The sequence below is a fragment of the Colius striatus genome, chromosome Z, assembly GCF_028858725.1.
Source record: "Colius striatus isolate bColStr4 chromosome Z, bColStr4.1.hap1, whole genome shotgun sequence".
Classification (NCBI taxonomy): Eukaryota; Metazoa; Chordata; class Aves; order Coliiformes; family Coliidae; genus Colius; species Colius striatus.
In genome coordinates this window covers 4151898-4178491 of record NC_084790.1, presented here as the reverse complement: position 1 = coordinate 4178491, position 26594 = coordinate 4151898, and the positions used below count along the sequence as shown (strand labels likewise).

At 47.1% G+C, this 26594-nt stretch overlaps 1 protein-coding gene across 2 annotated transcripts in view; it reads left to right on the top strand.

The window, feature by feature from the left end:
• Positions 1-25518, top strand: part of CDK12 (cyclin dependent kinase 12) — a 28294-nt gene extending 2776 nt beyond the window's left edge. Inside the window, exons 2-14 of one of the 2 annotated variants that reach the window (XM_062019494.1) lie at positions 4768-5649; positions 9450-9626; positions 10721-10860; positions 11296-11466; positions 12257-12446; positions 13343-13399; positions 13955-14056; positions 15418-15495; positions 15963-16079; positions 16920-17051; positions 17822-18036; positions 20892-21353; positions 23711-25518. In XM_062019494.1, the coding sequence (XP_061875478.1) occupies positions 4768-5649; positions 9450-9626; positions 10721-10860; positions 11296-11466; positions 12257-12446; positions 13343-13399; positions 13955-14056; positions 15418-15495; positions 15963-16079; positions 16920-17051; positions 17822-18036; positions 20892-21353; positions 23711-24396 (3409 nt within the window). In that variant the 3' untranslated portion in view covers positions 24397-25518. Of the gene's footprint in view, positions 1-4767; positions 5650-9449; positions 9627-10720; positions 10861-11295; positions 11467-12256; positions 12447-13342; positions 13400-13954; positions 14057-15417; positions 15496-15962; positions 16080-16919; positions 17052-17821; positions 18037-20891; positions 21354-22174; positions 22648-23710 lie in introns of those variants that run through there. The other variant, XM_062019495.1, reaches the window with a different exon arrangement.
• The last annotated feature ends 1076 nt before the right edge of the window (positions 25519-26594 follow it).

Here is a 26594-nt window from a genome sequence, read left to right as displayed (position 1 = left end):
TCTACCCTGTTGTGATTTTACATAGTGAAAACTGTTTCTCCTTTGCTCTGTTTTCTCTGTGTACAGCTGAAAGGTTCTGAGGGACAGTACTTGCTGGGTTCTTTTTCCCCCCAATCCTGTTTTTGCCCCGATGGCACTGCTCTTACGTGTTGGCTAATAGTTTTGGAAGAATAGGAATACAGCAGTAGCAGATGCATGTATACTTCATGATATAATCATGTGTTATGGCACCTGTTTGATGTCCATTTTCAGCCCTAAACAAGGAGGAACCATCTGGAAACTGGAGTAGTATATGAAGAGGCAGTTTTCCCCCTCAGGTTACTCCAGTTCTCAGGAGAACCTGAAACTTACTCTTTCTTTCAATGGCTAGTTGCTTTTGAACTGAGAAATCAAGTGGTTATCTTTTCCTGATCTTAATTAAGTGAGCAACTCTGAAGCACTTTGTGCTGCTTCCCTGAACTTACCTACTCACCTAAGAAGCTTGTTAAGGGCATCTTTGTCTCACTGGCAAAATGCTAGACCCCCAAATCAAAACAGATTCCAAAGGTTACTTACTGTTTGCACTCAGCTTGTACTGAATTCTTCGAATCTCTGACTTGAGTTGATAACCTGCTACTCTTCTCTCTTCTCTGGGCAGATAACACATTCTGTGTACTTTTAAAGCAGAACAAAAAAATATGGATTATACCTCCAGAAAACATTCACCTGAAGGGATTCTGGTAAAGAGAGGGCATTTATTTGTTTCCCATACATTAGGCAAATTGTAAGTTGTAATTTGTTGTTGGTTTTACTTCACTGAGCCTGCAGCCTATACAGGGATGTAGTCAGTGTGGGTTTATGGTCAAATGTCTGCTCCAGAAGCCAAAGATGGGGCTTGCCCCTCCGCTGGCAGCTCTTCAGGAGCTCACCTGAGGGACAGTGGATGAGCCAAGCCTTCCTTACCAGCTCTGCTGAAGCCAGCTTGGGTTGATCTGCTGGAGATAAGTGTGTAAATGGAGGCAGCTGACTTTGCACCCAAGTAGCCAGGGAGTGACTATGTGATGGCTTCTGTTGTCCCCTGCAAGAGGCAGGAGCAATTTGGGAGAGAAAACATCTTTAATTGGCAGATTCATTTATGCAGGGAACATCTGACTGTGTCTTACATTCTTCAGAGGAGGTAACTCAGGCTTTTCTGGGACAATGAATTAATTCCAGTGACTGGTGATACAGGGGTGGCCTTTTTAGTGTGTTCTGTGTTTTCTTTAATCTCCCCTTCCAAAATACAGTGTTAGGAAACTGAATCAAGGTGCTGTGTTGATTGGAGAAAATGAAGAACGTTTACATTTAAGTGGCTGTGCAAAACAACTTGCTTTCAAATTTAGGAGGAAATGAGGATGATTTGGTCACTAGGGAAAATAACAGATGTGGCTTGCCATTCTGTGTAGCAACAACTGTTGTCATTGCAGCTAAAACTAGAAGAAGAAATTCCAGAGTCCTTCAGCTTGCTGAAGGTGGGTTGTGCTCCATACTAAGTATAGCAGCAAAGTCGTTGAATGTGCGTGAACAGACTGTAGTAGTGGCCACTGTTGAGCAAATCCTTGCCATGGCAAAAGGTCATCCAGCATTCATAAATAAGAAATGCTGCTGTTCTGTTTTAACTTGTCTCCTGAGCATGGGAGTATGGTGCACGTGGTCAAGCTTTCCACATAACTAGATTGCACTTTACAACTTCTGTTGTGTCTTAGAGGTGGTGAAATGTTTTAATATGTGTAGATGTTCCTTGGAGTTTGTGCAGTGGGTAATGTGGAAGTATGTAGATGTGGGGCTTTGGTCTGCAAACTAATGCAGGGTCACTTCTGCTAGTGGCTATTAGCTATGTTCGTGTTCAGCACAAGGAGGTCTGGGTTGTTCTAGTTCTCCCTCCTCCAAAGACCGTTTTCGTCTTCCAACAGTATCAGCATTAAATTAATCTCATTGTGCTTTTTTTTTTGTTTGGATTTTTAGGTGAGCCACCATCTCTGGTTTCTTTATATTACTTTACAGTTGTCATGGTTAGTATCTTTTATCCCTAGTTTCCAGTGCCAGGGAGACCACAAGTTGGTTTTTTTAATCCCAGAGCACTTTTATCCAGTAAAAAGAACTAAATGTGAGACTGGATCACCCTCTACCCATCCCTGATAATCTTAGCAAAGCAAGTAAGCTGTAGGGCATTTCTCTAACACGTGTTAAGGATGAGGGGAGTAAAAGTGCCAACTAACTGGCTGTAGCAAAGCCATGAAAAGATCTTTCCAGAGGATGGAAAGGCTATTTTGTAAAAGCAAAGTCTGTCTATGCGTTTGCCTTACTTACATCTCTTTTGAGATACCCAGCAGCAATTAAAGTAAGTGTTGCTGTGGAGAACTGCCTCATAGCAAGCACTGTGGTGGTATTGGGGCTCTTCGTGGTATGGTAATAGGAGGTAAGGTTTACTGTAGAGTGGTCTGTTATGGGTTGTGTTAGTATTGCTGAGAAAGTGGACAAGGTTCTGTGTGCAGTGCCTTTTTCAGGTGTTACAAAGAAGCCATAAACATGGGGCTGGAAAATGAGCTTAGGAACCACAGCTCTTTGTATAAATAGCTATAGGTAATTATTATTAGATAGCTGCAGAGAAGTGCGAATGGTGCCTGCAGAGCGGGGAAGACTATTGGGAGGGAATAAGTGGGTTTAGTCCTGGTGGAACAGAGGAGCACGTGCATTTGCTGGTGGAAGGTCAGGGAGTCATCCTCAGCTCTTGGATGTGCTGGGTCTGCAGCACAACTCCTCTCGCAGCAGCCTGTGGTAAGGGGATCCTGTCTGAGCACCCCACTGCTGCCTCCAGCCTCTCTGTTCCCTTTTGTCCATGCAGGTGTCTTTGGTGGCCATGTTTCTAGTGTTGTGCTGTGAAAAATAAGGGGGAGTTAGACTTCTGGAGATGTTTACTTTGCATCAGACCTACTGAGTGATCTCACTAAAGAATGTTGCTCTGCAGCTGGTTAAGTTGGAGTAACTGTTGCAGGATAATCAGGGGGGAGGGTTGAAGATGAGCAGGAAACTTAAGTGTTGCAGCATCTTCATCTGTCATGAATGAATCGTCATAGGGAATACAAACCCCAAAACTGTTTGTGGTTGCAGTAAACTACATCCTCCAGGATTCATTTAGGAGTGTTTTCCTTAGCCTGAGGATGTCTTGGAGCACAAAGAGAGTGTAATGGCTTTTTTAGCTCTGGGTAGCTTTGCCCTGGGATGTGGCAGGTGAGCTGCTGTCCAAAGGGCAAGCTGAATCCAATTCTGTTATTTCATTACGGACCAGAAACCTTGGAAAAAGGGATGATCCTGAGGCATTGCTCCATTCCAGAGCAATGTGTTGGAGGAAAATAGTTGAGTGACTTTAGATGACATCTTTTCTTTTCCTCCTGATTGTGTTCTTGTTTTGTAAGCCTAAAGGTAAGGACAACCTACTAAAGGTAAGGACCACTGTTAGCATGAGGTTTGTGATTATACTTACTAGGAAGAGGGCAGAATGCTTATGCTTGGACTATCCAGAGAAGTGGGTTTTGTTAAACTACACACCACTGTGAAGTGACACCTTTTGCATCCTGTGCAACCACAGCTCCATCCATCCTCAAAAGTACTGGTAGTGTCCAGCAAGAACTTTGTGTTACTCTGTATCAGTTCTCCAGTGTATTTTCCAAACACTAGTTGTCTTAGAGTAATACTAATTTGTCAACAGTTGTGATCAAGAGTTTAGACCTTGTTGTTAATGACATGCTGCATGTGGGTACAAATAAGACAGCGTCTGCTGCCTTTAAACCTGCTGCTGTTAACTGTTTTTTATAACTGGTGTGGAACGATGTTTTGAGAGAAAACTGTGTTTTCAAAACTTAGATATGTTCTGAGTAATAAATCACAAAATAGAAGTAAGCTTGGAGCATTGTTTCTATTATAGGATCTGATCAGAATTCCTCATTTCCCTGGGGGCTCACACAGAGCCTACCACCCATGCAGCCCAAGTGTGCTGTCTCATAAGCTGCAAAATCCTAGTTCCTCCTTGAGTGGAGGAAACAGTTATGTCTTTTCAGTTATTTTGACATGGACACTGGAAGTACCAGTTTCCAGTTCATTTTTTTTTTTAATCTTCATTTCCCCATCACTCTCCAGTGAGCTTGTGGTTACTGCTGCCTACTGACAAGTTCAGCCTGTCCTCACCCTGATGGCGTGAGGTGTTTCCTGCCTCACTTGTTGCTTTTACCTAACTTAGAGCCCTCTTGCTATAGAGGGAGACTGAGAATCTCTGGACATACCTTAAACAGAATTAGTTGAGAGATTTCCTGAGGCAGTGTTGCTGTGAGGGCAACTGTATTTTATCCATTGTTTCCTTTAAAGCAGTACATAATTACTGTGAAAGGTTTGTAAACTGCCAACTCATCTTCTCAACAGAAGTCTGCAATTCTGAAGTTTTCTCTTTAGTGTGGCCATCTGTGAGTTGGCCTTATCTGGGGGCTTGTCTGGTCTTGGTCCTTTGTTTCTGTCTTGATGGTATGGTTGGGAGGGTAGTCCTGACATTAGAAGGCTGAATGGTGACCTGAAACTTGTACTACTTTAGTCAAGAAACTTGTTTCGGTAGCTTTAGTCTCTCCTGAAAGGTGTTTAAGACCTTCTTGACAAATAATAGACTTGAATAATTCTCAAAGAGAGCTATTGATGCTGGTGAGGAGCTCTGAGGTCAAGAGATGCTTCATTTCATTTCTCTTCTCCTCGTTCTCTCCACAGGAAGTCTGTGAAGTCTCGTAGCCGAAGCCCTGGGTATTCAAGACACTCATCATCTCACAGTAAGAAACAGAGGTCTGGGTCACGCAGTCGTCATTCCAGTATATCACCCACAAGGCTCCCGCTGAACTCCAGCCTGGGGGCAGAACTCAGCCGGAAGAAGAAGGAACGAGCAGCAGCGGCAGCAGCTGCAGCCAAGGTGGATGGGAAGGAGGCAAAGGGCTCGCCTGTTTTCCTGTCTAGAAAGGAGAACAGCTTAGCTGAACTTAAGGAGTCTGGAACAGAATCTAAAAAGGTCACCAAAACTCTTAAATCTGAAAAATTATCTTCAGATACAGAGTTAGTTAATTTACTGTATACAAATGCAGAGACTAAAGCCCCTGCAGAGACAACAAAAATCAAGGCAGAGGAGAACTCTGAGAGGAAACATCCTGTTCCAGTTAGAGATTCAAAACAGACGGGAACAAAAGACTTGAAGCCTATAGCAGTGGTAGAAGACCTTCTATCTCCAAAAGAGACAGACACAGCAGAGAAGGAGATCCCACCCCCACTACCCTCCATAAAATCACCTCCTCCACCACTGCCGACAACCACACCACCACCTCCAACTCCGCCGTTGCCGCCTTTGCCTCCATCACCTGCTGTTCCACCTTTGCCACCGTCCCACCCGACTCCTGTTCAGGTCCCTACTTCGACCCCAATGTCATTGCTGTCTTCTCATCCAAGGACGTCTACTGTATCCTCTCAGGTGAACTCTCAGTCCTCTGTCCAAGTCTCTACAAAAACACAAGTGTCTGTGATGGCTGCTATCCCACACCTGAAAACTTCAACGTTGCCTCCACTTCCACTCCCCCCTGTTTTAGTTGGGGAAGATGACTTGGATAGGTAAGGTCACACAAGAGCCTCCTGCTGGCATTTAAAAACAAACTATTGAAATAAGCGGGTTCTTTGAGTTGGTTTGACAGTTGCTGGCTTATCCTGTAGAGCATGCTGAGAATTATGCTACTGGTGTAAATCCATTATTGCTCATTCATTCCTGGGTTTGGCCTCATCAGGTTTATGTGGAGAGTTTTATGGTCCTGTGCAGGTAGTTAGATCTTATCTCAGCAAGAAAGAGCTTTAGTTGCTGCTATAATACTGGCTAGTAAAGGTTTCACACAGCACTTTGTTCATATTTATTACAGTAATGAAACGTGGATGGAGAACTGCATATCCCTTTGCCTTGCAGCCATTGCACAGGCTTAGTTTGAAATTACTTTTTTAATTCCTCCAAAGGCTGTACTTAAGTAACAGGAAAAAACTTCACAATTCCAGGACAAGAACACAAACCAGAGCCATTTCTGTTCCAAAGTCATTGAACATGCAGGCCACGCACACGTGTAAAAAATAGCATTGATTTAGTTGAATTAATCTTAATTATTGAATAATTAATACAACTCTTATTGCTTAAGAAGTAGATATTGTTTGAAAAGAATGAAATGACACTGTACTGGGTTTTGGCTGGTGGTGGTCTTGGTTTCTAACAGGACCTCTGATAAAACCACAGTGTGAGGTTTCTTTTGGTGGGGGAAGAGGGAAACGGAACAGAATATCCAAAGTGGAGGTGGAAAGATGAAAAAACAACCTTTTTTTTTCCCCATCCTTTGGTAGCTGTTAGTATGTGGTAGTGCTGTTAACATCAGGTTGTCAGTGATATGTTTTGGGGTTGGTTTGGGGTTTTTTTTCCTGCTTGATCTGCTAAGCCTGTAGTTCCTGAGCATCTTCTGTATTTTTTCCAGCCATTGTTTAAGATGTACTAGGTATCTCACTGGTTAGTAAAGCAAGGTTTTTAGTCAGTGGTGTGTTACACGATGGTTGTGACCTGATACAATTACCCTGTGGTTGAAGTGAGCACAGAACATTACATATTCAGATTCATTTAATTGATTTTCCTGGTTCGTCCTGGTATTGATGTAAATTAGGGTAATACTGTCACTGTTAGGCTTGTGCTTGTTAGTGTTGCCCTTCCTAAGCTGTGCCATGTTGTTTGGCAAATACCTACTTAGTTTAAGTGTCTCTCTGATGAGCTTTTAACAGACTGCAGGTTTTTGCCAAATCATGTGCCAGTCTAAGTAAGTTTCTACTGGTGTGTTCCCTTAATTCTGAACACAGACCCTGTGCTGCAAATACTGTGTTTTATTTTTTAGCCACTCATACCTAGAGCTGTTTTGGACTTTTTTTTATCATCCAGGTGGGGCTCAGTATTGTGAAAGTGGGCTTTATCTCTGCCATCCCTAGGAATGCAGGTGATAATGCCGCTGGTTGCTAAGCTCAGTAAATGTATTAATGGTGGCTTTTTCCCCAACAAAAGGGTGGGAAATCCCTCTTCATTTTGCTGAGTCTGGTGACAGTTGCATATGGCACTGAGTGCAGAAGTGCACCCTTGATCAACTGCCTTTGTGTTGATGAACAAAACTCTTTTTAGAGAGACTTTTGTGTTTGTTTGCTGAAACTAGGAGCTTCAGCTTTGAGAGCATGGTAGGCATAGGATTTGGAAATGTGCTTTGATATGTGCAAGTACAAAATACACTTAATTCAGTTAGAAACTCTTTGTCTTTTCTTGATGCTCACTGAGGTCTCAAGACTGTCTATAACATTTTTAGACTTCACAGTATTCAAGGTTGGCCATGGATTGCTTGACCTAGCAGGAGGTGTAGCAGGAGGAGAAGAAAAGCTGTGCAGGAACAAGTGGTGCAAACTTTATACGTGCTTGATGCTGCACTCAGAAATTTCATAGGTGGCAGAGAAACATCTGGCTGACTGTTCACAGCATTTAGACAGTTAAAAATGCAGACCTGAGTGATTGCATTCCTGCTCTTTTAGGGGAGGGGAAGAAGGGAGGTAGCCTCTAGGAGCCTTTGTTAGGCAGCTGGCCTTCCAACTTGGCCATTTTTCTGCAGAGGCAACTCTGAAGGATCTGTTTGGCCTTCTTGCTTTGAAAATAATGCATGGTGAAATGCCCCAGTGTTCAGGGTGGGAGGTTAATTGAAGCTACAATAGGCTGGTAGCACTAGTGCTGATAAACTGTAATCTGGAAGTAAACAGGAAGCTGTGTGTAACTGAGCACAGGTAACTTGTAACTGTTGGATAAAAGGAGAGAAGGGACTTCCTGGGAAGCTGGGCACCTGCAAGTTCAACCTGCAACTCTTCCTTCACCCTTCTGGAGATGTTGTGCAAAGATGTTGGCTTTTGGTGTATGTGTGGAAAAAGGCTGAATCTGACAAGATCCCAGCTTAGCATATGTATTGGATATTTAAGTATTATTGGGGAGAAATGAATCTCCAATTAGAAGTGGATTAAACACAAAGTCAAACAACTACATTTTAGTTGCTGTTAGCATTCAGCCTGTAAGAACTGGACATTAGATCAGGGATTTCAGTACACGCTTGCAAAGAGGGCAAAACTTTTTTCATCTACTCTGTTGGTACAAAGCTTCTTGCCTCCTACCCATGGTGGCAGGCCTAGGCTGTCCAGATCCTCCTTGAAGAACCTCTTCTGAGGTATAACATGGATTCTGCCTTGGTGCAGTGACCAAGATGGGTGTCATTCTGCATGTTAGGGATTTGCAGTTAATGGGAGGTGAGCTTCAGCCCTTGAAGCTCTCTCGTTTCTGGTATTTCTGGGCTGTACCACAGGTGATGGTGCCCGTCAGTGAGTGCTTTCCTCTGGAGGTCTAGGCGGGTGTGTCATGCAATGAGTTCTGTATCTGCCTGGTGACTTCGTAGCAATGGGATAAGATTGTTCCCCCATCTTTTGCAAATATCAGAGCTCAGTGCCAGAATAGGATCCCCCTTTGTCTTGCTTGTTTCTTAACTCTATTTCACAAGAGATTGCCATGCAGGTTAGGCAGTGTCTAATTAAAAAATGGGAAGAATGACCTGCTTCCCTCAGTTCATTTACACAGAATGCTTTTTGCTGAAGTGTTAGACCCGGTGATGCTGACAAACAGCAGACCTCCTGCTGGCTGCCCTAAAAACTACCCAGAGAAGGTTGTTTGTGTCTCTTAATCTCTTCCTGGTGAAGCAGAGATTTGTGTGAAGGATTCTTGACTGTTCAGACCTAGAAATTCTCCCCGCTGCATACATGAGGGAGAAATTAGGTTCTGCTTATGGGACTCTAGCCAGTCTAAAGTAAACTTCTGATGCCATTGATAATTTGATTTTTAAAAAGTCAGCTTTTTGTTTTCTCAGTAGTTTTCCTAAGTTAGAGCCACGTGTCAGCCCTTGCTAAGAAGTTAGAAGCTACTTCTGTAGAGAGATTTGATTCTGGGTTTGTATTTATAGCAGTCCTTAACAAGTCGTGCATTGAATTTCATTACGACAAATAAGAGGAAGTCGGGGTCGGAAAGTGAGTGCTGGCTGATAACCTGTCAGAGGAAACTCAAAATAACTCCTTATTTGTGCAAATTGAGCTATTTGGAGAACTATGTGTTTATTTGAAGACAGTAGTCCAAACCTAACCCTTTCCTGATGTATTATCACTCTGAAATTGAAGGCTGCTTTGGTTTGTACTTGGCTATGCTAACTTTGGCACTTACACAGAAGCTCAAGTTTGTCCTCAAATAGAGAGCTAATAGGCTTGTTTGTTTGTTTGTTAGCTGCCTGTTAAGTCTGACTTTTGTATTGTATTAACTTTTCGGAGTTTAGTCCAAAAGAGATTCTTCCTCCAAAACCTGTGAAGAAAGATAGAGAGCAGAGACCACGACACTTACTCACGGACCTCCCGCTCCCTCCAGAGCTCCCAGGAGGGGACTCATCTCCTCCTGACTCCCCGGAACCAAAGGCAGCCACACCACCTCAGCAACCATTCAAAAAGAGACCAAAGTAAGGCCGTCTGTCTCTTTCTTTCCCTTTTTCTGTTTTGTTTGTTTGTTTTCAGCTTTTTTGAGTTGTTAGTTTTTCTGTTTCTTCACACAGATGTCAGTTTAGATTTCAAAGCTTTAAGTCTTGGTGTATACCTCAGTGCTCCTGGAAGAGCTGTCTCACACACCCTGTGCTCTATGTGGAGACAGCGTTGTGGGAAGTGCAATCACTTTGGAAATGGCACCTGGCAGCTGCTTTGCCAGCTCTCAGCAACCTCCTTTATTGGACAGGGAGAACACATAAGTGCCCTTGTTTATAAATCTTTAGACAGATTTAGTTTGATTTGTATTGGAATTCTTTTGTCCCCAGACTCATTGGAGTGCTGCCTTTATCAGGGGAAGTATAATATGGAGAAAACAAGTTCATGTTTCTGGGTGTTTTTTGAGAATTAACAGTATAGCAGTTTGGGAGGAAGGTAGTGTAACTGTTGCACCAAATGGAGACTACAGTTCAGACCTTGTCCTGAAGATGTGATGGATTCTGTTGTCTTCTCCTTTGACCCTTTCAACGGCAGAAATTGCTGGACTGTGACATATTCAATCTCCAGCCACATCTGCACTGAGAGTTTTTTCTGCTTCAACCTGTATGTAGCCTGCAGGCCAAAGAAACCTCCTGATAAGACTCGCTCATGGTGCTTCTAGGAATTGTTTATTAAATAGGAGACAAACACCTTCTTTTGTTTTCATGCACTGGTCATTGAAGTACTGGTCACATTGCAAGGTGTATACAACTTCCTCTGTCAATTAGATGTATGTAATTGTCAAGGGAACAAACTCCCTTGGTGTTTTGTGTGTTAATGCCTGAATGAAATAGAAGGGGTATGTTCCTCTACAGCAGGGCCTGCACCTGCAGTAGTTGAGATGATATGATATGATTCATTCAATTCTACTGAACGCTGAGCTGCTGGGAGTGTAAGGACAGGGTGCCTGAGCTTTGTGGGCTGGGTTTGGTTGTTTTTTGGGATACGGTGGAAACAGTCCAAGGGGCATTTGTTTTTGAGGTGCTGGGTTTGATGGAGCACGTAGGGGATCTGACAGTCCCCCTCCCTCTTTCAGAATCTGTTGTCCTCGATATGGGGAAAGGAGACAGACGGAAAGTGACTGGGGGAAGCGGTGCGTGGACAAGTTTGATATCATTGGGATTATTGGAGAAGGGACGTACGGGCAGGTGTACAAAGCCAAGGACAAGGATACAGGTAAGGATACTAAGTGCCTTCAGACTCACCTTACTTCTTTAAGGCCTTGTTACTATAGATGTGCTTAAAACCCATTCCAGCATTCGCTATGTTACCAGTTAATGATGAGTACCTGTAGAATTAGAAACTACTCCAGCCCTGGAATAAATCAGGCATTTCAAAAGGGGCAAAAGAGCAGAAGGGCTGAAATCCTGGTAACTGGGTGCTAGTGCCCAGCTGCCCCCTCTGCTTGTGAAATGGTGTGCGTGTGTGGTCAGGTGTGGTAACTTCTGACAGAGCAACTTAACAAACATTAGGGTGGCAACTAAAGCTGCCTCTGTTTTTTGTTGGTGGATGTTGACTGTGCTCGTGGCTACTTTCAGCTTCCTCCTAGAAACGCACAGAACTGTTGGCAGTGACGTGAGCGGATGCTTTGACACTGGCTTGTTTTGGCAGGTGAACTGGTGGCTCTCAAGAAGGTGCGACTGGACAATGAGAAGGAGGGTTTCCCCATCACGGCCATCCGCGAGATCAAAATCCTTCGGCAGCTGATCCACCGCAGCGTTGTTAACATGAAGGAAATTGTCACGGACAAACAAGATGCACTGGATTTTAAGAAGGACAAAGGTACTATTTGCTGCAGGGTGTGGTTTTGATTAGCCAAAGAGATGATGCAGCTCCAGTTGTTTATTCCTAGTGTAAAACTAGAAATCTAAGCTCTGATGCAGATTTGTCTTTTCTTTTTAATGTGTGTCTCCTTGATACATTGTTCCAGCAAGTTTGGCATCTGGGTTTGGCTGTACCTCAAAGGACAGCTTCCAGTTAAGATGAGTTGTCGCACTGCAGAGCAGAAGTAGATGCAGGCTTAAAAGGATACATTGCATTCCTGTAGAGTCACAAAGGAGCAGTCTTAAAAAAATAATCAAAAGCCTCTACAGGGTCACTTTTAACACTGAGTGGCAACAAACTTGCTGATGGTGTGAAAAGCCTTCTGAACTCTGTGAAAGAAGGCTGTTCTAGCATCCCACTAGCCTTTGTTTGGGACCTTCTTTTGCATGAGAACGAAGGGATCACCACAAATACGAGTTCCAGGCTTACATAGCAGTAGTCTCTTCAACAAACTAGCTTGAAAGGAGTAACAAAACAGATAGGTACACATGACCAGGATGTCAAAGCAGTTTATATCTGAGGCAAATTTTTGTTTCAGATGTCAGGTTGATGCATTAGAGGGGCTACTTCATTGTTTTGGGTTTTATCTTCCCTTGAGGGAAAAAGTCTTCTAGAATGCCCCTAAATATCCCAAGAGTACATTAAAGAAAGCACCAACTGAATACACTCGACAGTGCACAAATAGGAGTATTTAAACAATTGAATCTGCTCTCCTCCCTTGTATTAAATTGTTTCTCTTTTATGCCAGGTGCCTTTTACCTTGTATTTGAGTACATGGACCATGACCTAATGGGGCTGCTAGAATCTGGCTTGGTACATTTCTCAGAGGACCATATCAAGTCTTTCATGAAACAGTTAATGGAGGGTCTGGATTATTGTCACAAAAAGAACTTCCTTCATCGAGATATTAAGTGCTCCAACATCTTACTGAACAACAGGTAACCTGAGAGTAGATATGCTACTCTCCAAGCTCTTCCCCTGCTCTCTCCTGAGCTGAGAGCACACAGTTGTCTTCACCTTGGGCATGCTTAGGACCAGGAGGTGTTGATCCCCACCCCGAGAGTACAGCCCTGTGGGTTTCCACCTGTGGTATGATGAGGGGTTAGAGGAAAGCTGTGGCTCTCCTGGGTGCTGCTGCTGGCTGAGAGCACAACTCCTGCTGTGAGGATGAGCAGCCCTAACAGCCTCCTGTTTCACTGGCAGTTGGTAGCTACGTCTCCACGTGAGGCCCTTGGCTCCTTGCAGCTCCTCACAGTTAACTTCCTTGCATGTTGACTTGAAGTAAATGAGTCTCTATTTACCCTGGGTCTCCATGGTATTTTGGCAAAAATACTGTTTATTACAAGTACTTCTTTGCAATGAAGCCACTGAGGGTTAATGAGGGAAACAGCATTCTCCATGCATACTCTCTCTTCTCTAGATAGCAGTGTTTGGCACTAAGGTAACTCATCACCGATTACAGAACAATTATTCATCTGCTGTTAATTCTCAGGTCTTTATCTGGATACCCATAAGAAAACTTAGAGCCTGTGAGAGTGATACTGTCCATAATTGTGTCCACATGTCCGGATATCCACTTAAAATTTGTCTGGGACAGTTGGCCCATTGAGAAGGATTTGTGATGGGATGAGACTGAATTATTGTGGCGTGGAGTGTTTCTTATATTCCTTTGAAGTATTAAAGAATATCTGGAAAGTTAAGACTGGTATATTCAAAAGTAATTACTGCAAACATTGCTTTGTTATGCCTTGTGGTGGGATTTCGTTACCTTTTCCTGCTTGCAGCCTGTGAGCACAGCTGTGATTCAAACCAGTGACTGTTTTTTGTCTTTCAGTGGGCAAATCAAACTCGCAGATTTTGGACTCGCCCGGCTCTACAACTCAGAGGAGAGGTGAGGCATAGCAGGGTGGAAGAAGGGGGAGACTACTTGCATAGGTGGGATGAGCTCCTTTCTTCTTGGTACCCACATTGTCCCTTTACTTGGAAGTCTTGGCATCGTCTGAGAAATGATTTCAAGTGTAAGTGCTACAATGTAGATCTGACCATTGGAAAATTATACTCCTGGCTGGTATTAATAGCTTTTAATTAGACAAATCAACCGATAAGGAACCAAAACATCTTCTCTGCTTGCCATGGACCTACCGTGGAGCATGTTTTGCTCTGATACCAGTCATTTTTTGGTTATGACAGCCTGCTGCTGCCTGTTACAAGTCAGAATTTTCCAGTCTTGGGTGTCTACAACTTGCTGTCTTGTGCACGCAGGCAGACCAGTAAAATCTGCGATACCAGCTTTCTTTAACTCAGGCAGGGGCTATGGAAGCCTGGGCACTTGAAAGCCCACCGCTTCTAATTAGATGCCTGACTGCCATTAGGAAGTAAAAATTGCAGTTTGTGAGGGTTTTGCAGCCTTTGGCACAGAAGTTTATATTCGTGTCTTGTGTTCCAGCCGTCCATACACCAATAAAGTCATTACATTATGGTATCGACCACCAGAATTGCTGCTAGGCGAGGAGCGTTACACACCGGCCATAGATGTGTGGAGCTGTGGGTAAGTACCTGGCTTGGATCTCGTGTCCTGTTTGAGCTGTGACCATCAGCAGGTGAATAGAGAAGTGCTAACAGAAAGTTGCCTCTGGTTTATGCTGCTTTCTGAAGCTATATCTGTTCCAGCTGGGCAGAGTGTTAGGTCAGCGTAGGAAAACTAACTTTCAGAATCCTGTGACTGGAGGAAATAGGTGTGTGTCACCTCACTAAAACTATCTCATTTAGTAAAAACTCCTAGAATTAGGCTTTTCTTGGTATTGGCATGTGAGAGCATAAAAAGTATTCTTGCTAACCAACCTTTGCTAACCACATGCCACTAAGATCAGAAGTGACAAGCTTACTCTGTGCTGGTCATGGCTTCAGTGTACAGTTTTAACAACCTAATGGAGAGGTTTTCTGTAAGCTCTTCAGATTGATCTGTTTGTCACCTGATTTTTTTTCAGCTAAACCTAGGAAACATTTTAAAGTAGGGAGTTCAAGTTTCCAGTAGTAGAAGGAGCCTTGTGATTGGGAGGAGTCTGGGCAGTCCAGCCACAAAGATGGAACATTTTCCAAGTGGTTCAGAACCAGAGACTCGAGGGTTCAGTGTTCAGAAGTGGGAATCTCCCAAAGTTTGTGCTCCCCCACTGTGATGTTCCCAGGTAAACTTTCAGCAGAGCTTAGTACATAAACAACAGAGGTTTGTAGAAGTCAGACCCTGATAAGTACTTCAGGAAACTCTTGAGGTCTGGTTACCATTTGGTGTCCTGTGGTAAATGAGTGGGATTAGCCCAGCCCCAGCAGACAGGTACCTGTGTCAGCCCACAGCTATATGTGGCACTGTCATCCCTGTCGGAAGGCTTAAGGGTAGAGGAAGGATTAAGAGTAGATGTTAAGAACTGAATGAGTCAGACTTGTCCCCTCCCTTCTCCTCTTTTTTCTCCTCCAGCTGTACAACTGGAGTGTGTGTGCATACACAGCCATACCCTCTGCTTGGTAATGACAGTCAGATACTGATAGCTGAGGATAACTTGGGCCAGCAGATATCCCCCACTAAGGCTGAAATGATAAATGGGCTGAAGCTGGAGGAAAATTAGATGCTTGGTTGTTTTTCCCGTCTTGCTGTTGACACATCCTCCTTTCCATGCAAAGGGTTAAAACGTGAAGCCTGTGTCATGTTACCCAGCCCCTACCATTGAGTGTTACTTCCCAGCTACCTAGAGTTGGTGACTCTGTACACATAGGTTAGTTTGTCAGTTCCCAGCTACAAGCCCCGATGTAAATAATTCTCTTCAGACAAACCTGCTTCTGAACAGAAATGCTGCAGTGTTCAAACGATCATCCCAAGGGTTTGCTGTCGTGACCTCTTGCTTTTACTCTTTCCAGCTGCATCCTCGGGGAACTGTTTACAAAGAAGCCTATTTTTCAAGCCAATCTGGAACTGGCTCAGCTTGAATTAATCAGGTAAAGCATTGCACATGCATGCCTATGAGAAGAGGTACTGCAGAAACTGCTCATGCACACAGTCTCTGTGTTAAGAGCTTTCCCTCTCTAACCTGCCTGCAAAATAAGACCAGCAAGGGACTCTAGCTGCAAATGTGAATAGTTAGGCATTTAGGTGTCCATGCCTAATATCAAGCATATGGCTGGTAATATATGCACCCTCAGTAAACTTTGCTGTTGTTAGTGAACCTAAATTACACCTCTCACTGAAAATTCATCATGTTGGATAGCTTATAAACTCAAGGTAAGCATTTTTGTCTCTTCCTGATAACCTTCAGCTTAAAGAGGAGGTATTTAATCTCCACTGAAGTGTGCCCAGACCTAGGTTATTGGTACAGTGAGTCACTTACAAGGGGAAGCTTTTTCACCCTGGCTGTTCTCCTAGCTCTGTTCAACTGCTGATCAACCTCTGCTTTTCTGGTTCTCAGCCGGCTCTGTGGGAGCCCTTGTCCAGCGGTGTGGCCTGATGTCATCAAGTTGCCCTACTTCAACACTATGAAACCCAAGAAGCAATACCGCAGGCGCCTGCGCGAGGAGTTCTCCTTGTGAGTTGGTAGAAGCGGGGTTAAGTGACTGCATGGGGATGATGGCCTTCTGTTAGGTTGTGTGACTTGTCTATCCTTTGGTTCTCCTTTACTGTCAGGATAAAGCAGTGCTTCCGCTGCTTGCTGCTTACCTTCTGTCCTTGGGCAGTTTTCTCATCTCAGGAAGGCTGGAATGAGGTCACTGTCCCTCCTTCTGAAATATATGATCTGCCTCTGCACACTCGTGACACTTGTAGCTAGAGTCTGCACCTGGGAAGCACACTTCAGTGGGAGGTTGGAGAGCTAAAGCTCTTTGACCTCAGAGACACAAAATCACACAATCCCTGAGTGGTGGGGGTGGGAAGGGCTCTCCAGAGTTCACCCAGCACAACCCCCTGCTAGAGCAGGTTCCCCTTGATCAGGGGGCACAGGAACGTGTCCAAGTGGGTTTGGAAACCTCCTGAGAAGGAGCCTCCACACCCTCCCTGGGCAGCCTGGGCCAGGGCTCCCTCACCTCGGCACCAAAGGATTTTCTCCTCCTGCTCCAGTGGAACTTCCTGTATTCCAGCTTGTGTTTGTTACCCTTTGTACACATTGTCTAGGGGGAGAGTACGATTGTGTTGATAGTCTTGTGGGTCTTATAGCAGAGTTGCTCTTTGTAAATCACAGAATGGCCAAAGTCAGACTGAAAAATCACCTATCTGAGGCCTGTTCTGTCAATGTCTTTGAGCTGCAGCGTCACGGAGTAATCAATGTGGGCTACAGGGATCCCTCTTAGGCCTGAGGTGTTTCTCTGAAAGCAGCCTTCTCCCCTTGCTCAGAGCAGCCCCTTATCTCAGCCCTGTTTCCAACTCTCTGCAGCATTCCTTCATCTGCTCTCGACCTGCTGGACCACATGCTGACGCTCGACCCCGGCAAGCGCTGCACGGCAGAACAGGCCCTGCAGAGTGACTTCCTCAAGGACGTTGACCTCAGCAAAATGGCACCTCCAGAGTAAGTTCCAGCTGGCATCTCCCACTGCAGTGGGCTCTGCTAATGAGCTTTGGGAAGGAGCCACTGCCTTGGTCTTGAGGTTTTTTCAGTCAGAATTAAGTTACGATTTCTGAATTCTTTTCCTGAACTCTGCCCTTGCATTTTGTCATATGGCTGAGCAGATAGCTCTTCCTGTGCTGTTGGCTCTCTGCCTGATAACAGGCTGGTTTTATAAAGCTCAGCTTAATGCTTGTAAGGTAAAACTCTTGTTAGAAGATGTGCAGGAGTAGCTTGTAGCATATCCCTGTGCCATGGAGGACTGGCCAGGCCTCATTTGTGCTGCTTTTTAATTGCTTAGAAAGTGCCTGTTGAGCAGTCTCACACTGCAGCTCTCTTCCCCAGCTCCAATCAGCAGATTATAAAGCCCCTCTCTATCTGCTTTGTGTGCCAGTACAGCTCATGAGATCTCAGTTTCCTTCAGAGTTACCAAAGGCAGCAGCTTTCTGAAAGCCACCAGACACTCAAAGACTTCAACTCTTAAGAGTCTTGTGTACGTTGTAGCTGGCCCAGTCCGTTGAGGGGTGAGAACCCAGTGCAAATTAGAGGATTCTCATGCAGTTAGGCTGCCTTTCCTGATGCTAAGCCTTACCCCTTCTTGGTTTGATAGTAATGGTTGCACTCAGAGAAGCATTTGTGCATGTTTTCTGGCGCCAATGACTTTCTGTGGTCTTTGGGGATTAAATTGGTTTTCTTGCTTTGTTTTTTAACTGCTAAGTGTTGTTCTTTTCCAGCCTTCCCCACTGGCAGGATTGCCATGAGCTGTGGAGCAAGAAACGTCGACGACAGCGGCAAAGTGGGATTGCAGTGGAGGAGCCACCTGTATCAAAAGTTTCTAGGAAAGAAGCTACCTCTGTTACAAGCACAGACACTGTCAAAAACAACAGCAGCCCTGTGCACCCACAGCCTGCCCAGCTCAAAACAGAGGCTGGTGCTGGAGATCCAGTAGGTCAGTGCCCACTCTGGTCTGTAAAAGGCTCCTCTTGATGTGTTATTTCCCTGCTCTCACTGCTCTGGGTGTGGGAGGCTCCTGTTTATCTCCAAACCATTCTGGCTCTTTCACTTCCTTGTCTACAAAAGGATATTCCAGAGTCCTACTATTCTGACCTTTCCCCTTTTTTCGCCTCTGCTGTGGAAACTATTGTCTGCAGAGCATTCTGACCAGGCTTCAGAAGACACTCACTCATGAGCTGTCAATGAGTATGTTCTGTGAGTTCTGTTACTGGCTCACAGAGGACAATGAGAGGAGTCACTGGTAGGCCAGAGGAGTAACAGTTACATACTGTACCTTCCAGCCTCTTAAAGGGTGTGCAAATCAGCTGAAGTTTGATGTTACTGATTGCATAACGTAAAGGTGAGGTGTGGAATGTGACAGGCTGGTATCTGGTGGGCAAAAGGGTACATTATTGTGCTTTGCTTGTTGATCAGTTGGTCATAAAGGTTTACAGGACCAGGACTTCTTGTGCACTGTTTCCAACACTGTGACCAACCTTCCTGCCTGTAGAAATTAATTGGAGGGGGAGGTACTCTGATTCCTGGGAACAGAGAGAGGTACAAAACTGCCCAGACCATGCTGGTTGTTCTGTAGGAGTCTTATAAAAACCCAGATATGGGCTAAAGCTTCCTTTGTGTCAAATGTGCTGACAAGTAACGAGGAAGACAGTTCTTGCTCCAGGGAATGCACAGTCCATGTGTCTAAGGAAATGTGGCAGATGGACAAAAGGTGGTGGTTGGATTAACAAGCAGCTGAGGACAGTGAGTGTCACGTTCTTAGTTGCCTACCAGCAAGAGGAGCTTAATTTTAAGCTTCTAAAACCAAACCTTTGCACCCTACCTCCTCTAAAGTTTGACTTACCAAGTCAGTGTCAGTGTGAAGGGAAACCTTTGCCACTTGTCACTCACGAAGATCTGCTCCAGCATGGTGTCAAGAGAGGTAAAGACACTCAAGGGTTGTGTTTTAGACTAACCTGGATACAGGTTAGAACAGAGTCTTCTGTGATCCCAGGCCAGCTTTCAGCAAGGAATTACCTTCTGCTTGACCTAATTTATTGTGCTGTGTCAGTGGAACACACCCTTCCTCTATCCCAAATAGCAGCATCCCGGGAAACCTGCTCTGGTGCGTCAGAGGCCTCACTCAGGGCTGCACTGCTGGGTCAGAGCAGCAAGGCTGAAGTAGGCTGAGGGTTTCCATCTTCATAGTTTTGGGCCCCTGACTACAAGAAAGACACTGAGGGGTTGGAGTGTGTCCAGAGATGGGCACTGGAGCTGGGTCTGGTGCACAAGTCTGACAGGGAGGAGATGAGGTAGCTGGGGATGTTCAGCCTGGAGAAGAGGAGGCTGAGGGGAAACATGAGCACTGTCTGCAACTCCCTGACAGGAGGTTGTGACAGGGAAGGGTGAGTCTCCCAAGTGACAGGACAAAGTGGCCTCAGGTTGGGGGATGAGTATGAGAGAACAGCTTGGAGATTAGGGAGAACTTTTTCTTCTGTGCCAGGCTGCCCAGGGAGCTGGGGGAGTGCCCAGCCCTGGAGGGATCCCAAAGCCGTGGAGCTGAGGTGCTGAGGGCTGTGGGTCAGTGCTGGGCTGGGCAGGGTGAGGGCAGGGCTGGGACTGCAGCAGCTTCAGGGGCTTTTCCAGACAAAATGGGGATTCTCTAATCCCCAGACTTGCAGCCATAACTAGTGATGTGTTTGGTCACCAGCCTGATTCTTGGGATGCCATTAGTGAGTTTAGCAAGGACTGGGGCAGTTTATCTGGGCTGGTTTAAGCGGTTCTGTTGAGAGGTTTGTGGGGGTGGTTGCTGGCAGAGAGGAGCCAGCTGTAGCCCTGGATGAGTGCAGTGTGTGTGTGGTGCCACGGGGTGCTGCTGCAGAGCTGCTCAGAGCACATCGCGGTCTAGAGAGGGCAAGCTGATGGTGGAAATCTAAGCCAACTCTCCTGGAATTCTCCTGGAGGCTTCGTGCCTTCCAGCAGAAAAGGCCCTGGGGGTGTTAGTCAACAGCGGCTGAACGTGAGCTGGCAGTGTGCCCAGGTGGCCAAGGAGGCCAAAGGTACCCTGGCTGGTGTCAGCACAGGAGTCAGTGTGGCAGCAGGAGCAGGGCAGGGATTGTGTCTATATGCTGGGCCCTGGGAAGGCTGCAGCTCCAGGGCTGTGTTCAGTGTTGAGCCCCTCACTCACTGCCAGAGGGACACTGAGGGGCTGCAGCGTGGCCAGAGCTGGGGAAGGGGCTGGAGCACAAGGGTGCTGGGGAGGGGCTGAGGGAATGGGGGTGTTGAGCCTGGAGAAGAGGAGCCTGAGGGGAGACAGGAGCCCTCCCTGACACTCCCTGACAGGAGGCTGCGGTGAGAAGTGCCAAAGGAGTTTCTCCTCATGTTTAGGTGGAACTTTTTGTGTTTCAGCTTTTGTCTGTTATCCCTTGTCCTGTCACTGGAGACAATGGACCCTCCCTAAAAAAGGAGCAGGATTCAAAGCAACCAGAGTCAGAACTGTTTCCCTGAGAGGGGTGTCAGCCCCTGTGCCAGGCTGCCCAGGGAGCTGGGGCAGTGCCCAGCCCTGGAGGGATCCCAAAGCCGTGGAGCTGAGGCGCTGAGGGCCATGGGTCAGTGGTGGGCTGGGCAGGGTGAGGGCAGGGCTGGGACTGCAGGAGCTTCAAGTGCTTTTCCAAGCAAACAGTTTCTGATTCCACTGGCCCTGGGGACATGGAGGAAAAGTGAGGTTTTTTTAGGATGTGCATTGTCATGGTGGCAAAGCAATGTGATATAGCTGTGCCTGACCTTCCTGTGACGCTTCTGTGTGTCCTGCAGGCCTTGGAGAAATCACCCAGCAGCTGAATCAGAGCGAATTAGCCGTCTTACTGAACTTGCTGCAGAGCCAGACTGATCTGAGCGTCCCACAGATGGCCCAGCTGTTGAACGTACACTCTAACCCAGAGATGCAGCAGCAGCTGGAGGCTCTCAACCAGTCCATCAACGCCCTGACAGAAGCCACAACTCAGCAGCACGAGTCTCAGGCAGCAGCAGCAGCAGCAGCAGCAGCAGAGGAAGCCATAGAAGAGCCGCCAGCAGAGGCCCAGCTACCAGAGGAACCAGCGACTCCAGAAACAGCCAGTGCTCAGGGAGATATGCAGAACGTGCTGGCAGTTCTGCTGAGTCAGCTGATGAAGAGCCAGGAGCCCACGATAACCCTGGAGGAGAGCAATGGGGAGAAAAGCAGCGAGCATCGGGGACCGAGGAAGACCCCAACGGTGCACCCGGAGGAAAGTACAGGTAAATAGTCACGGCCTTTGCCAGTGCAAACTGGCTGCCACGCACTTGGCTGAACAGTTGAAGCGTTCCATAGAAGTGGCTCTGGTGTAACTGTGGCCAGGAGGAAGCCAGACACCTCCTGAGTTGTATGATGGGGTTGTGGGTGGGAGGTGCAGAGTGCTAGAAGGTCAGACCTGAGGAAGACACTGACCCCCTCCCTCTGCTAAGTGCTGGACTGCTCAGGAGGCTTTCACAAAGAGACAAAACACAGTAACGCTGCTTCACACCCACCAAGCCTGTAAAATCCACTGTCAGTGAAGATCAAGGGTGTGTTTTGCCCAAAAGCCAAAGAAGAAAAAACAACTTGTAGGCTTGTTTTCTAACCAGTGATCAGTTTACACATCCAGGTAGTTCTTTTGCACAGGATGTTGAATCTCTGCTGATTTCCCTGTGTCCCAGTTTTCACCATTCCCTTCCTGCGCTCTCAACACACAACCCAAATCATTAAAGAGATGCAGAGATGATTTTAAAGACTGCGAGAACTGCAATCCTGGAGAGTGCTGGAAGGGGAGGGACGGTGACAGCTGTGTAGCTAAGAAGCTTGTGCAGCCAGCTTTGCTGTGCCTGGTAGAGGAGATTTTTTTTAATGAGTCTTTAAATTCAGTACCTTCCAAACCAGAACCTAATGTCTGGTTCTGGTAGAGAAACACAAGATGTGGTCTAGTAGACCCCACTGTCTGGCTGAACTCCTGGCTTGTCCTTTTCAAAGGTGAGTGTAAATATCTCCATGTCTCTTTTTTTGTTTCTATTTGATTCTATTTTTGTTTTTCTTGAACTATTAGCAACATCCTGTGACGACCTCACCAAATTCTAGAAGCACCTCCTGAGTAATGTCTCAGACTCTCCGGGGAGCCTCTTTTAGCCCGATACCCAACTCCTCTGCAATGTAGCTGAACGTGCTGTGTTCTCGTGCCTTCAACACACCCACCCACCACAAGCCAGTTGTGATCGTGCTTTATTTTTTTTGGGGGGTGGTTTTGGGTTTCTTTTTCTGTGCCCTAGCACTGGAAGATAACTAGGTTATTGTAGAGCAGCTTTGATTTCAGTGACGTTGTTCTCCGCTGGCAATGATTTTAAATGATGGTTAATTTTTAAATGATGTCCTCAAATCAGCTTGGCTTTCAAATTACCTGAAGATTGTTCCTCTGGATTTCAATACAACCTAGTTTTCAAGTGGACTGACTGATAATGGGTGGAGGAGTGGTCCTGGAAGACTACTGGTTTTCACAATAAAGTTTGACCTTTATAATAACCATTTTTGCCCATGGTTTGAGGATCTGATTCAAACAAGGTGTCTGTGGCCTCTCGTATCATCTCAAAGCATCCCGTAGCTCACCCTTTTTGTGGATGAAGGAGCTGGAGTCAGTTGAGTTGTGTCTTGCTCTGCAGAAGGCAGGACTGGTTCTCGGGGTCCAGCTGGCACACTGCATCCTCCCCTCTGCGGTTGCCCTTCTAACCCTGGCACTGCTGTAGCAAGGTGAGGGACAGAGCTCTGTCCTCGCTTTTCCCACCCCCAGCCAGGCAGCTTTGTTCTTCCTACTGCCTCAGAAGCAGAAATTCAAAGTAAGACAAGCTGGTGATGGTGTGGAGGTGAAGGGTGCTTTTGTACCGCCTAGGAGAGACCCTTTGAAAACAAATCCATGTGAGTTCAGGTCTCATGTGAGGGCTGGGAATGAAAGGGATGGGAGGTCCAAAGGACTTTTTTTCAAGCTCCAGAGCAGTTTGTACGTTGCATGCAAATGTCTGTGGGTTGAGGTTTTGCACTGTGTGCTAGAAATGTGCTTTGTAAAGAGGTCAGAAGGCAGGCACAGCAGGGCCTGACTGTGCTGAGGAGCCAAGAGGGCACGTGTGCCCTCTCCCCTCAGCGTGGCACGAGCACAGTCAAGAGCTCATCCCTGTGTGTTTGGGGTTGGCTTTGGTGGGGTGGGTTTTTTCTTCTCTCTGACCCACCACCAGCTCAGGGCCAGTCTCAGGCAGTACCCAACGAGGTCCCTCTGGTCTCAGGGAACGTGTGCCAGCGCGTGGCTCCACATCCGCCTCCCGCCCAGCGGAGGCCTTTGCTGCAGGAGCAGGAATTCCCTCGGCGGGTGCCCATGTGTTAGGACAGCTGTTACAGCCTCCTTGGGTTCAGGGGGGGTGGTGATGACCACGTGCCTTGATGTCAGCTTTTAAAACCCTACGCCTCTTCCCCAGCGTGGCCTAGAGTGCGGATTGTCACAGTAGGCTGGTTTGGAGGTTGTTGGTGTTTGTTTTCTTATATCTTTGTTTGCACGATGTTTTAATTAAGATGGTGTTTAAAAGAAGTAACCCTTCCACAGCGTGTCCTCCTCGCATTCGCCCACCAGAGAAGAGACCCCCCGAGCCCCCCGGACCGCCGCCTCTCTCTGAGGGCAATCTCTCCAGTGCGGCTCAGGAGCTGAACCCGGCCGTGACGGCTGCTCTGCTCCAGCTCTTTTCCCAGCAAGACACGGAATCCCTGGGCCACGCCACGCAGGAACACCAAACCTCCAGAGCCCCGGACTACAGCAGGTCCCACTCCTCCAGGACTTACAGCACCAAGGGCTCCAAGGGGGGATTTGGTACCGAGGAGCTGAATTCGGGCCAGACACTACTAGAACCCTCTGTCCAACCTCTGGGGAAAAGCAGGACCTTCATGGGCTCCGTGAGCCACCTCGGGGAGACAAGCAATTACCAGGGCACAGGATCTGTCCAGTTTCCAGGGGACCAGGACCTCCGCTTCGCCAGAGTCCCCATCGCCGTGCACTCGGTTGGGCAATCTTTTACAAAAGCCGAGGGGAGCAGCACCACCACCACACTGGGACATCCAGAGGCCAAAATCCAAACTTACAGCGAGCTGGGCTCCGGGACGGCGGGTTCCAGCGGGGCAGGAACGGCTCCCAGCTGGGGGGCCCCAACACAGGCCACTTCTTCTTACAGGAAGACGTACCGTGGTCCTGGCCGAGTGCCTCCACGGGGGGGACGGGGGAGAGGAGTTCCGTACTGAGCTGCGCCTCTCGCGCCGGCCCTCCCCTCCCTCGTCTCTCTCCCTTTAGCCACATGACAGTTTCTGTTTTGTTGGTTTGGTTTTGTTTTGGGTTGGTTGTTTTGTTTTTGCCAGAGCAAGGTCTGGTCTGCATTTCAGTTGCTGCAGAGCTCCCCGTTGTATCCCCTGCTAGGCTGCCTCGCCACAGGGGTCCCCGCTCGGGTGTCTCACTTGGTTAGTGACGGGGGGGAGGTGGTGGGTAAAAACCCCAAACCCCCATGAAATAACAGCCCACTGTAACAGGCAGTGAGCTGGGAATGAAACAAACCCAGTCACAGGGGAAGTTGGAAATAAGAAGTGTTTTGGGAAGCGCAGGGCGGTGTGCAGGCGGGGCTGGGAGGGGAGAGCCTGCTTCCCAGAGCAATCTTTTTGAGGATGGTGGGTTCTTTCCCCAATCCCTTTAAAGGAAAAAAACCAAAAAACTTAAAAAAAGAAAAAAAGGCACAAGGAAAGAAATAGGAACATGTTCCTACAGAGGCACCTGGATCAGTTGTCCTGGCTGTGCAGCTCCGGGATGGGGCTTGTACTCAGTTTATCCAGTGTCAGGCCAATGCTCTCCTCTGCTGCCAGCCCTGCCCAGGCAGCCCTGGGCCAGCTCCTCCATCTTGCCAGTAGCCTTAGTGAGTTGGTGAAGGGTCTCTGTGGGAGTTGGACCCCCCCCACTAGGACTTTGCAGGGGGAATTTTCTTCTTTTTGGTGTTTTTTTTTAAATCGTTTCATTTTGAAGAGCCGAGGAGAACACCTCGCTTAAAAATCGGTGTTGCTCGGTCATTCCCAACTCCCCAGGCACTTCAAGTGTTGAAAGAAACCCAGCTTGTGGTGGGGAGTCACCACCAGCTAGGAGAATCTTTCATCCCCCCGAGGGTGGGGGTTGTGTGTCCTATCAGGGTCAGCTGGGCTCCCAGGTAGCTCCTTGGAGCCTTCCCAGTCCTTCCTCTCTCATTTCTTTAAGCATATCTTATTTTTCTGTTGTTGTCAAGGGAGTATTCACGATGAATTTTCTCCTCCTGCAGACATTGCCATGTTGTCTATTTCAATGAGAGTTAAACAAAAGAGCTGAAATAAAACAAAGGTACCTATTGATGAGCTTTTTTTTCTTCTGAGTAGGCCTTTCCTGTGGAAACCAGATGGGGCTTTTGATTTTAGAGATGAGGGTTCTGAGGTGTTAAATGGGTGGGAGGCTGGAGGGGAGGCCAAGAGACCTTCTTGCTACTACCAGAATCTCGTCCAATTCCTTTTTTCTACAGAGAGAAATTTTTAAAGCCCAGCACCTGAATGGGTGTTTCTTCTCTAAGGGGGTTGGGGAAGGGGGAACGTGCCTTGCCCAAGTGGCAGCTTTGCTGTGGGAGGACAGAATAGGGGGAGAAAGTAAGTGTCTGGTGCTGGGTGAGAGCAGGGGCTCGTGGAACATTGAGTCAGCAGCTGGTAGTGACCCCCTTTGCAAAATGCCAAGTGTAAAGTGGTTACAGTTTTGGTTGGTTTGGGGTGGGTTTTTTGGTCACCAGTTCATGCCTGATGTGCAGAAAAGACAGTTCTGTAAGCAAACTGGTCACCTCTGCGGGGAGGGGTTGGTTGCTCTCTATTCTCTTTCAGTGCTGGAGCTGGTGCTGAGCTTGGGGTTGCACTGGGGTTGTGCTGGCTTTTCCTCCAGCGCTCATCCCATGGGGCAGGGCAAGTCCTGTGTCGTTGTCGTCCCCCCAACTCCTCTTACAAAGCCAATACCCACCGACTGTCTTCCCAAACTGGCGAATCCCAAAAAGCCCTGTTGAGGGGTTAGAGGTTCTTCACCTCCCCCTGGCTCCTGCCCAGACAGGGAGTCTCAAAGGTTTAGGGTGGAGCCCCCAGGGCCCCTTTTCCAGCCCTGCTTTGTTTTCCAGCAGGGGCTGTGAAGGTGCTGAGGCCCTGGGAGGGAGCAGTGCCTGTCAGGGTGGGCTCCTAGAGCAAAGGACAGGCATCCCAGGTGTCTGGACCTTGCTGTGAGGGTGGCAGATGGCCCCTGCCATCTGTCCCCACAGACCAGCCCATGCCCAGAGGTGCTTCTGGGTTCCCACACAAGTGGTTTTCCCCACTCTCTGGTCCAAGCCCGCTGCCCACCCCCAGGAGGGTTGGCAGAGCCATGGCTTTGCCAGGGACCGCTTGCTCCACCCCCAGTGGCTTTT